The sequence below is a fragment of the Hyla sarda genome, chromosome 12, assembly GCF_029499605.1.
Source record: "Hyla sarda isolate aHylSar1 chromosome 12, aHylSar1.hap1, whole genome shotgun sequence".
Lineage (NCBI taxonomy): Eukaryota > Metazoa > Chordata > Amphibia > Anura > Hylidae > Hyla > Hyla sarda.
This window is the reverse complement of record NC_079200.1, coordinates 85,020,453-85,033,465: the sequence shown is the minus strand read 5'-3', so window position 1 is coordinate 85,033,465 and position 13,013 is coordinate 85,020,453. Positions and strand designations below refer to the sequence as shown.

At 43.7% G+C, this 13,013-nt stretch overlaps 1 protein-coding gene across 5 annotated transcripts in view; it reads left to right on the top strand.

The window, feature by feature from the left end:
- Nucleotides 1-806: 806 nt before the first annotated feature.
- The window catches only part of PTGIS (prostaglandin I2 synthase), a 47,838-nt gene continuing 35,631 nt past the window's right edge, over nt 807-13,013 (top strand). Inside the window, exons 1-2 of one of the 5 annotated variants that reach the window (XM_056547408.1) lie at nt 807-1,017; nt 6,263-6,401. In XM_056547408.1, the coding sequence (XP_056403383.1) occupies nt 947-1,017; nt 6,263-6,401 (210 nt within the window). In that variant the 5' untranslated portion in view covers nt 807-946. Of the gene's footprint in view, nt 1,018-1,939; nt 2,109-2,424; nt 2,532-6,262; nt 6,402-13,013 lie in introns of those variants that run through there. The other 4 variants (XM_056547409.1, XM_056547411.1, XM_056547410.1 and 1 more) reach the window with 4 other exon arrangements.

Here is a 13,013-nt window from a genome sequence, read left to right as displayed (position 1 = left end):
ATAGCCACCAGGACACCCAGTATAAGCATTTATTCAGGGTTGTGTTATGTCCCCAAAATATGTATGTCCTAAACTAGACCATTTAAACTACACTCTTGTACCTTCACCCTGGAAAACCTCCAACTTCCTCCTGTCACTTCATGGGACTCATGGTCACCCACCTGCCACTTTATTCCACTTATGTCTACTTTCCTCCCACTTCATTACACTCATGTGCAACATTCAGCCACCTCATTACACATACATCCACCCTATTTTCACTTTGCTTCACTTATGTGCACCCTATTGTCCCTTCATTGCACTTATGTCCAGCCTTCTCCCACTTCATTCCACGCATGTCTACCTTCCTACTACTTCATTTCACTCACTTTCATCTTCCATACCCTTCAATCGTCTCATGTCCACCCTTCATCAACTTCATTCCACGCATGTCCTCATTCTTGTCACTTTATTCCACTCATATGCACCCTCTTGCTGCTTAATTCTGCTCATATGCACTTTCCTACCACTTCATTGCACTCATGTCCACCTTCTGGTCACTCATGTCCACCCTCACTCCCTGCACCTTCCTGAAATTTCTTGTATCGGAGAACCTATTTTCATTTAGCACATGCGATTAGATCCTATAGATACGTTCATATATCCCTTATCCCTTCCTCAACAGGAGTCATCCCTTTTTGGATAGGGCAGTCATCCCCCTACACCACTTTTCCCCATCAGAGAACACTACCTCCACACAATTCATCACAATCATTTGTATGATGGGCACTGGGGGCAGACTGGACACATCTGTGGAGGATTTGCCTTGGTGAATGGCAACTTTCGAGAGATAGTTTGAGCAGAGGCTGCAGCTGCTGCTGTGTAACCAGCCCCTGATGTCAGCCCATCACCTCCTCCCTCCCCACAGAGGATATAAGTGCTGGCTGCCCCTCATCCTGCCAACACAATGATAGCTTCACTGTTCCTCGCCATCTCCCTCACAGTCTTCATCTGGGCAGCTTTCCTTCGGAGACGCAGGTGAGACCACAGTATCCCCCCCAAAGGGTATAGTGATAATGCTTCCTGTATATATATATATATATATATATATATATATATATATATATTTGTATGTGAATGTGTGTACAGTATGTGCGTATGAATGTGTGTGTATATATATATATATATATATATATATATATATATATATACTTATTAATGCTTATATTGTACATGAGTCTATCGTCGTCGGACTAAAATTTCTTGCACCTAGAGGAAATTATTTTGGGGGCCCATTCTGATTTTTGTAAATTCATTTTAAAGTACCATCGCTTAACCAGAGTTTAACCCCTTCGTTGGGCCTAACTGGTAGACGTTTTCTTCATTTGTTTTCATTGTCACATTCTAAGAGCTATATTGCTTTTTTAAATGGACACATTGCCATAAGAGGACTTGTCTTTTGCAGGACAAAAGTTTTACTTTAATGGCATCATTTGGGGGTTCATATAATTTTATTACATTTTTTGGAAGGAGAGATATTGAAAAAAAATGCTATTTCATCTTTATTTTTCTTAAATACTGTAAACATAAACATTTTTGGAATTGCCATATGTGGAAATGTCTGAACAATTAAATTATAGCATTAATGAAACTGTACAGTTAATAGCGTAAACATAAAAAATACCAAACACTAGAAATGCAGATTTTGGTCACTTATATACCATAAAAAATTTAAAAAAGATTAAGCAGTACCATCCAAACAATGGTACCGGTAAAAATTACAGATCACAGTGCCATAAATGAGCCCTCATTCCGCTCTGTATACAGAAAAATAAAAGTGTTATAGGGGTTAGAATAGGGCAATTTTTAGGCATACTGACTTGCTTACAAAAATGTAAAAACATTTTAAGATAGTAAAATACGGTAGTATAAAAAAAAATTAACTCCTCAAAAGTTTCAAAATTGCTTTTTTTATTTAAATTTCACCCCAAAATGAATTTTTTGCTGTCCTCACCAAAAAATGTTATGGTAAAATGAATAATGTCATTACAAAGTACAATAGGTCATGCATAAACATGCTCGCATGTGGTCCTGTAGGTGACAATTTAAAGCATTATGGATTCGAAAAGGTGAGGAGGGAAAAAATGAAAATTGGCCCTGTCATTAAGACCAAAAAGACTGCATCATTAAAGGGTTAAACTCCTTGGATGTTCATTTTTTGATACCACAGACTACGTCAAGTTCTCTCTCCAGGGTCCCGTTTTCTCTCTCCAGGGTCTCTCTCCAGGGTCCCGTTTTCCTTACATTGTCTGAGATCGTATTGTGTGATTGCCTAAAGATATGGGGGGAGATTTATCAAAACCTGTGCAAAGGGAAACTTGCCCAGTTGCCCATAGCAACCAATCAGCTTGCTGCTTTCATTTTTATGAAGGCCTGTGAAAAATGAAAGAAGCCATCTGATTGGTTGCTATGGGCAACTGGGCAAGTTTTCCTCTGCACAGGTTTTGATAAATCTCCCCCATGGTGAACTGAACAATGTTAAAGATATACATGTATGACTGCATAAATGTCAGAATGAATATATCACATTAGCAACACTGTGCGAATAAAAACATAAAATAAATACCTGTCTGTATGAGTGCTGGCTAGACATAGGCTTTCTTACCTAAACTCCAAAACATAAATATTGGGCTGGGATTTCACATTGGCACAAGACCTGTACTGAAGCAGTAGAAAGTAGAAGGTCCCACTGCCAACCTACCTGCCAGTCCAATAGAATCTAGGCCATATACTAATAAGCACTCCGGTTTTTTTAAGTTTTTTTTTTTTTATGGGATTGCCGATATCATCATGCACATTCACCATCACTAGTCCTGCAAAGCCATCTGTTTCATTCTAACACAGCTGCATCCTGGTGTTTTTAATACTGTAACTGGGTCATGTGATCACCAGGCTGACCCGAACACAAAAAAAAACTGTGTTTAAAGGGTTATTCCATGAAAAAACTTTGGAGCTGGCTCCAGAAAGTTAAACAGATTTGTAAGTTACTTTTATAAAATAAAACAAAAACAAAAAAAAATCTTAATCCAGTACTTATCAGCTGCTGGAGTTGAGTTGTTATTTTCTGTCTGACCACAGTGCTCTCTGCTGACACCTCTGTCAGTGAACCTCTGTCAGGAACTGTCCAGAGTAGCAGCAAATCCCCGTAGCAAACCTCTCCTGCTCTGGACAGTTCCTGAGACAGACAGAGGTGTCAGCAGAGAGCACTGTGGTCAGACAGAAAAGAACAACTAAACTTCAGCAGCTGATAAGTACTGGTAGGATTAAGATTTTTTTTAAATAAAAGTAATTTACATATCTGTTTAACTTTCTGGAGCCAGCTGATAGGGGAAAAAATGTTTTTTTCATGGAATACCCCTTTTATGAAGTGTTTCCCAACCTGTGTGCCACCAGCTGTTGCAAAACTACAATGTCCAGCAAGCCCAGAAAGCCTTTTTGAGTCTGGGTGAGCAACAACCTGAGTTATTAGTCATTTACAAAAAGCTGAGTGTTTCTGTTTTACTAAAGAAAACTTATCTGTTTGTTCCCTTTTGGGATTTTATTGTGTTGCCAGTGGAAAAAATTTGACCAGTTCTATAATAGGGCACTGCAGGCATGTGCCCACAGGCGACATGCCACAAGATTTTCATTATTTTTTTTTTTTTACACTAGACGTCCTGCCTGTAGTTGTATCAATGGGTCACACAGACAGACCTATCAATACAGTGCTATATATCAAATTATAAGAACCAAGAATAACAAAGCACTCACCGAACAGTAGATGTCTTCTGTTTTCTTTACAGATGGGGGGGGGGGGGGGGGGGGGGAGCGTGCACAAGTCCTAACAATGGCTTCCAGTACTCTGATACCCCCAGACTTATGGTAGGGCACAATAGTGTGACCAATCAGCAGTGGTGCAGAAAATTCATACCAGGTTGTGTCAAATGTCAGAAGCAAAATGTAACTCACCATTAGATGCCATTGAATGATTGGAGCTAGAGATGAGCGAACTTACAGTAAATTCGATTCGTCACGAAGTTCTCGGCTCGGCAGTTGATGACTTATCCTGCATAAATTAGTTCAGCCTTCAGCTCCGGTGGGCTGGAAAAGGTGGATACAGTCCTAGGAAAGAGTCTCCTAGGACTGTATCCACCTTTTCCAGCCCACAGGAGCACCTGAAAGCTGAACTAATTTATGCAGGAAAAGTCATCAACTGCCAAGCCGAGAAGTTCGTGATGAATCGAATTTACTGTAAATTCGCTCATCTCTAATTGGAGCAGTAGTTTTGCAGGATGGTTAAAGTAAAATATGCAAAAAACACAACAGGAACTAAAATAAATATCTAACAGCAGCACCAGAGAACTCTCTATAGGCAGAACTATACAATATACTCAAAATACTGCCCAACATGAGCTGCATCTCTTCACATAACTGTAAAGAGTGTATCGCAATACATCCCTGGAGTTATGTTTTAGCACAGACAGAACATAAACAAACAAACAAACACACAGCCTTGCAACATTATTAAGCAATAGAACCAATCCTGAAAAAACTGCGAAAAACTACAGTAAATGGATCCACAGTGATCCCCGACCTACGATGGCCCGGACATATGATCATTTCAACATACGGTGGCCTCTCAGAGGTCATATTGAAGGCAGCATCAACATACGATGCTTTTGTATGTCGGGGCCATCACATAAACGGCTATCCGGCAGCGCAGACTGCTTCAGCTGCCACCGGATAACCGTTTACGGTGCCCCGTGTGGTCCACTGACAATCACTTACCTGTCCTCGGGGCTCCGGCGCGTCCTCTTCAGGATCCCCTGCATCGTTGGCGCTCTCCATCGACTTGATCACGTCCCATCCCGTCATCCAATAGAAGCAGCGTGCGTGGCGACATGATGGCGGCGACGGAGAGCGAGGATGCCGGGGAAGCAGAGGCCTTGCCGGAGCGTCAGGGACACCCCGGGGACGCGGCGACAGCGATGGAAGGCGACATCCAGGGCAGCGGTGACGGTCTGGAGCGGTGGGGACACGCGAGTATAACCTCCAATACCAGTGGTCTTCAACCTGCGGACCTCCAGATGTTGCAAAACTACAACTCCCAGCATGCCAGGACAGCCGTTGGCTGTCCGGGCATGCTGGGTGTTGTAGTTTTGCAACATCTGGAGGTCTGCAGGTTGTAGACCACTGTCCTATACTTTACATTGCACGGATCCCTCAACATACGATGGTTTCAACAAACGATGGTCCATTTGGAACGGATTAACATCGTATGTTGAGGGACCTCTGTATATAGAAGGAGGAAACACCTCAAGCAAAACACAACAAAAACCCAGTATGGACCCATACTCAAACTACTATCAGCAAGTGAAAAAACATAATAGTAAAAGAAGATGACATACAGATGAATTTCTGCAATGCACAACAATCTAATCCCATCTATCTGGAGAAGGCTTACAGTAGTATCATCACCACACACCACATTCTATCTACCTGGTTGATCCTACTAGGGGTATCATTATCATACACCAGATCCAGATCAGTCTTGTAGTAGTATCATCATCAGCACCACCACACACCATAGGTAAGCCTGTCATGCTAGTGACTGTTGAATGAGGGGGTCAGTAGTTCATTAAAGGGATACTCCGCTGAAAACCTTTTTTCTTTTAAATCAACTGGTGGCAGAAAGTTAAACATATTTGTAAATTACTTCTATTAAAAAATCTTAATCCTTCCTGTACTTATTAGCTGTTGAATACTACAGAGGAAATTCTTTTCTTTTTGGAATGCTCTCTGATGACATCACGAGCACAGTTCTGTCTGCTGACTTTATTATAATAAAAATAACGCTTTATTTATTGTTGTCCTTAGTGGGATTTGAACCCAAGTCCCCAGCACTGCAAGGCAGCAGTGCTAACCACTGAGCCACCATGCTGCCCTTAGCATACATCTGCTGTGGATGGTTGCTAAAATGGACAGAGATGTCAGCAGAGAGCACTGTGCTCGTGATGTCATCAGTGTTCCAAAAAGAAAGGAATTTCCTCTGTAGCATTCAGCAGCTAATAAGTACTGGAAGGATTAAGATTTTTTAATAGAAGTAATTTACAAATATGTTTAACTTTCTGCCACCAGTTGATTTAAAAGAAAAAAGGTTTTCACCGGAGTATCCCTTTAAAACAGTAGATGATTATTTATTGCTGCTTTTATCATTGCTGAGGTTGATATCTTCTGTATCCAGACAGAGTGGCGAGCCTCCCCTGGACTGTGGACTCATTCCATGGCTGGGACATGCGCTGGAGTTTGGGAGTGATGTGGTTAAATTCTTCACACGTATGAAGGCAAAACATGGGGACATATTCACCGTAAGTAACATTCAGGTAACCTGAACCTGACACTGACTCTCCTAAATCCTTCCTGTGTGTCCAGAGGATGGAAGTGGTGACAAGCAGGCATGAATGGGCACTGTGCTTATCCGAGTGCTACTGCATGATCTTTTAACATTCAATGAGGGTCTCAGCACCAGGACCCCCACCGATCAAAAATTCTGTCATTAACATATATTGCCCATATATGCTTGTTCTGGATTGTTTAAAGGGGTATTCTTGCACTTTTTATTTAGCGTATAGCCAATGATTACAATGACAGCTGTCCACCCACTCCTCTTGTAGATAGTCAACCCTTGTGGGCAGTGCCCTCTCTCCCTCTATATCAGTCTGCCATTTACTCTGTATCACATTCATTGTTATGTATTTTAACATTTACTTTATGTACTTTACTTTGGAATAAAGGGCGCTATAAAAATAAATATTAATAATGACTTTATGTAGGTAAAAGGAGTACAGTAAAGGGGTATTCTTGTATAAATTATTATTAAAAAAAAATTTAAAAAAATGCGTACTTACCTAGCCGCGGTTTTATGCTGGTCCCCCGCAGCTCCCATTAGATTGTCAACCAATCACTGGCCAAGATGGGAAACCGCTGCAACCAGTGATTGGCTGAGCTGGCAGGTCTTGCACTGAGCTCTTGAAAGCAGGAAAAAGACAAGGACGGGGGACTGATTGGAGCCTAACAGTAGTTGTGGCGGACCAGCAGAAAACTGGGGCTATGTAAGTATGCCTTTTTTTCTATTTTTATGGGCCCCAGCACCATGGTACATTTTAGCACCAGAATACCCCTTTAATGTACTCCTTTTACCTACATGAAGTCATTATAAACATTGGATATATGCTGAATATTGTACTCTAGAGCTGTACTCACTATTCTGCTGGTAGAGTCACTGGCACAGAGTTATCAAACTGTGTGAGAGAAAAAGTGGAGGGATTTTCCCACAACAACCAATCACAGTTGAGCTTTCACTTTACCAGAGCTGGTTAGCTGAGCTGTGATTGGTCGCTGTGGGAAAATTACTCCATTTTTTCTCTCACACAGTTTGATAAATCTGGGCCACTGTGTACATACATTACATTACTTATCCTGAGTTACATTCACTATTTTTTTTAATTAAGAAAATATATAACAAACATAAAACATTACAATAATAACCAACGGTAACATAATAAGACAAGCAACGTACACCTAACTGAACATAAAAACAAACTAACAATATAGGACAACAATATATTAATGCGTAACTTAAAAGAAAATATTGTCTTTACAGTATATACAAAGTGAGTCCATTATTAGTCTATAAACGTATTACCTGGTCCAGCATCATTCCCACCAAACACATTTCACTTTAATAACACCCACACTTATTATCCCACACCACCAGACATGTACAAAAAAATACTTAATATTACTTTTTAAGTATGCAAATGTGCAAATGTGTTAGACAGTTGTGAAAAAAAGTGTTCTTCTACACACATTTTCAGGGATTTTGTAAGAGTATAGTCAGGTGCGCCGGTGGAAACAATAATTTTTTTTTCATATCAACTGGCTCCAGAAAGTTAAACAGATTTGTAAATTACTTCTATTAAAAAATCTTAATCCTTACAGGACTTATCAGCTGCTGTATGCTCCACAGGAAGTTGTGTTATTCTTTTTTTGTCTGACCACAGTGCTTTCTGCTGACACCTCTGTCTGTGTCAAGAACTGTCCAGAGTAGGAGCAAATCCCCATAGCAAACCTATCCTGCTCTGGACAGTCCCTGGCATTGACAGAGGTGTCAGCAGAGAGCACTGTGCTCAGACAAAAAAAAGAACAACTCAACTACCTCTGTAGCATACAGCAGCTGATAAGTACTGAAAGGATTAAGATCATTTAATAGAAGTAATTTACAAATCTGTTTAACTTTCTGGCACCATTACCAGTATCATTACTAGAGATGAGCGAATTTTTGAAAAATTTTATTTAGCCGATTAGCCTAATTTCCGAAAAAAATTGGTTCGATCCAAATTTGTTTGCAGCAAATTGCTATTAAAAGTGGCTATTTCCAGGCTACAGAGAGCCTCAATAGGGGTGTAGAACACTTTGCCTTGCTGTAACACACATAGTGAAATAATACTGTTATTCAGTATGACATGCAGATTACAGGCGTCGCTATTAGAATCACTGCCACAGAGTGGCACAATGACAGAGTGTCAGTTGAAAGTTTAAAGAGATTAATGAGCTTAATGTGCCACCAACAGCATGAGATCACAAGGTGGCAAAATGACAGAGCCTGGAGGTGGCAGCAGCATGAGGATACCATATAGTGGCAGAATGACACAGCCTGGAGGTGGCAACAGCATGAGGAGACCATATGGTAGCAAATTGACACAGCCTGGAGGTGGCGGCAGCATGAGGAGACAATATGGTGGCAGAATGACACAGCCTGGAGGTGGCGGCAGCATGAGGAAACCATATAGTGGCAAATTGACACAGCCTGGAGGTGGCGGCAGCATGAGGAGACAATATGGTGGCAGAATGACAGCCTGGAGGTGGTGGCAGCATGAGGAAACCATATAGTGGCAGAATGACACAGCCTGGAGGTGGTGGCAGCATGAGGAGACCATATTGTGGCAGAATGACACAGCCTGGAGGTGGCATCAGCATGAGGAGACCATATGGTGGCAGAATGACACAGCCTGGATTTGGTGGCAGCATGAGGAGACCTTATGATGGCACAAGGACACAGCCGGGAGATGGCAGCAGCATCAGAGACCTGAAAGTGACCCGGTGACAGAGTGGGGCGGTGGGTGGCAATACCAGTACCCGCTGACGAAGGTGGGTGAAAGAAGGAGCACTTGGCATCAGATGTGTGGCATCAGGCGAGTGTCAGTGTCAGAATAGTATCTGAGGCAGGTAGGCAGAAGAAACCGGTCTCTTTTGTCAAAGTATTGGTGTGCACAAGTAAGTATTGAGGATATGCATTAGCTAAAACTTAACTTTTAATAATATTCTTAGGATAATATATATGGACCTCAATTTTTTTTTAAATCAAACAAAAGGAAAGTGTGCAAAAAACACCATGTGTCACCTACACCACCAAATATTGATGTGATGCAAAAACCTCTAAACGGTGAAAGGGAACAACACATGGTCCATTGTGACGGGGAAAAACTGACCCTGTAAGGCCCTCCTCTTGCCCTACTAATTTCCTTTTCTGGCAAGTGTTACTTGCCCTAAAAAGGGCAGCAGCACAAAGGAAACTCTTCCCATTTCCACCTAAAAACCCTGCCATTTCCCAGGGTTTTTAGGTGGAAATAGGGAGAGGTTCGTGTGTGGGGCCACCCTTTTTTAGGGCAAGTAACACTTGCCAAGAAGGGAATTAATAGGGCGAGAGTAGGGCCTTGAACCTGTTACAACAGACCCTACATTGTTTCCTTCCACCTTTTAGAGGTTTTTGCATCACATCAATACTTGGTGGTGTAGGTGGCACATTGTGTTTTTTGCACCTTTACTTTTGTTTGATTTAAAAATAAATTGGGGTCCATAAATGTTATCCTAAAAAAAGTTAAGTTCTAGCTAATGTATATCCTCAATACTTGGTCTGATACAGAATAATTTCTGCAACTGGGGAGCAGCACCTTAAATATGTTTTACACTATCCATATTTGTGAAGTGTTGGTGTGGCACCAAGGTTAATCTATTCTGATGCAACAGGCATTGTTGGGTGGAAATCCTGGCTGATCCATGCCTGATTCATCTTGACAAAGGTCAGACTCTCCACATTTTTTGGTGGACAGGTGAGTTCTCCTTGGGGATACTGTGGCTCCCACCACACTAAACACCCGATCTGGCCGGGTAGGACAGGTTTTCCAGGGATTCAAATAGAGAAAACAGACATGGTCGCACATCCACAACATGCACAATGATCTAATGCTTCTCATCAACATTTATTAAACTAACAGGTCATTAGAGTACTCTATGATCATGAAGTGCAAGTCCACTAGCCACGTCACAGCCACTTGTAAGTAGAGGATCCCTAACGTCCCTAGGATAAAATGGCATAGCACTGAGCAGTGACAACTACCGCCGCAACACCTGTGCCCACAGGGGGAATGACCCACTGACAAAGCAGCCCCAATAGCACTCAAACCAGTCCCAGGACCACACCTCCCCACAGACACGGCGCCAGCAATGGACGCCGCACAGCACCACACCAGTGTGAACAAGGTGTAAAAGCTCACTTGGTGGTGGTCCCAGGCAGACTGGGAGGCTGCCAGAAAGGAAGGGGGCCTGTGCAGCTTCCTGCTAATTCATATATGCCTGGGCTGAGGGGGAAGGGCAGAGTGCAGACCAAGTAAAAACAACAAAAAAGAGGGGGATAGAAAACACAATGTGAATTTAAATAGAGAAAACAGACATGGTAGCATTTGCAAAACATGCACAATGATCTAATGACTCTCAGCAACAATTATTAAACTAACAGGTTGTTAGTGTACTTTGTGATCATGAAGTGCAAGCCCACTAGCCACTTCATGGCCGCCTGTAAGTAGCGTATCCCTAACGTCCCTTGCATAAAATGTCATAGCACTGAGCGGAGACCACCAGTGCCTACAGGGGGAACGGCCCACTGGCAGAGCAACCCCAATGGCACTCAAACCAGTCCTAGGGCCGCGATTCCCCACAGACACGGTGCCGCGGCCCCAATGGACGCCGCACAGCACCACACCAGTGTAAAAAAGGTGTAAAAGCTCACTTGGTGGTGGTCGCCACTCAGTGCTGCGCAATTTTATGCTAGGGACCCACTACTTACAGGTGGCCATGACGTGGCTAGTGGGCTTGCACTTCATGATCATAAAGCACACTAACGACCTGTTAGTTTAATAGATATTGCTGATAAGCATTGGATCAAGGTGCATATTGTGGATGTGCGACCATGTCTGTTTTTTCTCAAGTTGAAGCCACAAATCCAGTTTGTCTGCCCAGAAGTCTAGCGGATCTTCAATGTGTGTTGGTAGGGTCATGTCAAAGTATGCCACCACCTGCTGGTTCAGGTCCTGCTCAAGGTCTACCTGCCAATGATGAGTTGCTTTACTATGCGGGTGAAGAAAGCTACTCATCAGCTACTGTAGACTCAGGCTGCTGCTGATGGAGCTGGTACTGCTCCTGCCACCCCACCCCTCCCCAGCAGCCATGGCAGTGGAACGTGAGCGCAGAGGGCCCCCCCCCCCCCCCGAGTCAGAATCAGCATGCATCGTGCCATTTGTGCAAGTGACTCGGAGGGACTACCTGCCTCCATCTCCATTGCACACTGCCATGGTGTGTCTGGGTCCTCTGTCTTCCTCATCATCCTGTAGCTCCTCTGGCTGCTCCTGCTCCTCCTCTCCTTTCAGGTGAATATAAAAACCACCCATTTAGCTACACATTGCACATTACACATGACAGACAGCTTCCTTCGACTGAGGTGGGGGAGCCTTGGCTGGCTGAAACAGGGAGCGGCGTGCCACTGGGTAATGCCCCCGCATCAGAGCCACGCTTCTCCCAGGCCGCTTGATGGTGATGCTGCATAAGTTGTCGCAGGGCCGTGGTGCCAATATTGGGACCCTGGTCACGTTTAACCTTCTGCCGACACATCGTGCATGTGGCCATGTTAACATACTCCGGATGCTTGATAAAAAAAAAACTGCCACACCGCCGAGTAGCTGATTTCCCCCCCCAACAGTCCGCACTAACTGACTGATACTGCCGCCGACTCCGGGAACCCCTGCTCCACTACCTCCCGGACAGGTAGGCTGCCGCCAAGCAGGTGGTCTACCTCGGGCACGTTTGTCTCCAGACTTCCCACTGCTGCAACCATACTGACTCCAACCCATACTACCACCTTGCTGGCTCAGCTGCTGCCTCACAGGCAACCTGCCACCCTCTTCCCTGATGGTGATGAAGCCCCTTCTGCACCTGGCTCCCAAGTGTGATCGGCTTCATCATCATCATCAAGTTGTGTCTGCACGTCACTGATATCATCCTGAAGTTCCTGAATGGTTTCTGTTTCAGGAGCCTGATTGCTCGCAACACCACCTCCCACTCTCCTCATCACTACTTTCCCGCCAAGCAGAGGAAGAGGCGGAGGTCTCCTCCAATTCTTGGCTGGGCAGTAGCTGCTGACTGTCCTCTAGTTGATCGCCCATGCTGTATAGTGGATCTGAGCCCACAGCATGCAATACTTCTCTGTGTGAGGGAACTGCATAGGACAGAGGCAGTTGGAGGACACAAACTGCTCCCAGGCCATGCCAACTGAGGGTTGAGTCTGAGGAACCCACCGACTATTGATTGGGGGTGTCAGATGTCACTTGGGATGACCGAGTTAACCAATCAATGACGGCTGCTGGTTTGCTGGTCGAGACACAACCGCTAGCTGATACCGGGAGATCACACCTCTGCTGCCACGCGCCCCTACTCTGCTGCAACCTCTGCCACTCCTCTGTGCACGTCCTGGCACTTCTGTGCCTGACATACTTGTACAACATCTGAGTGCGTATATATTACACTTATTATAGTAAAATACGCCCCAGTACAGTTACAACTGAATTAGGCGTTAAAAGCAGGTGTGTAGGTATTTCTGGCTT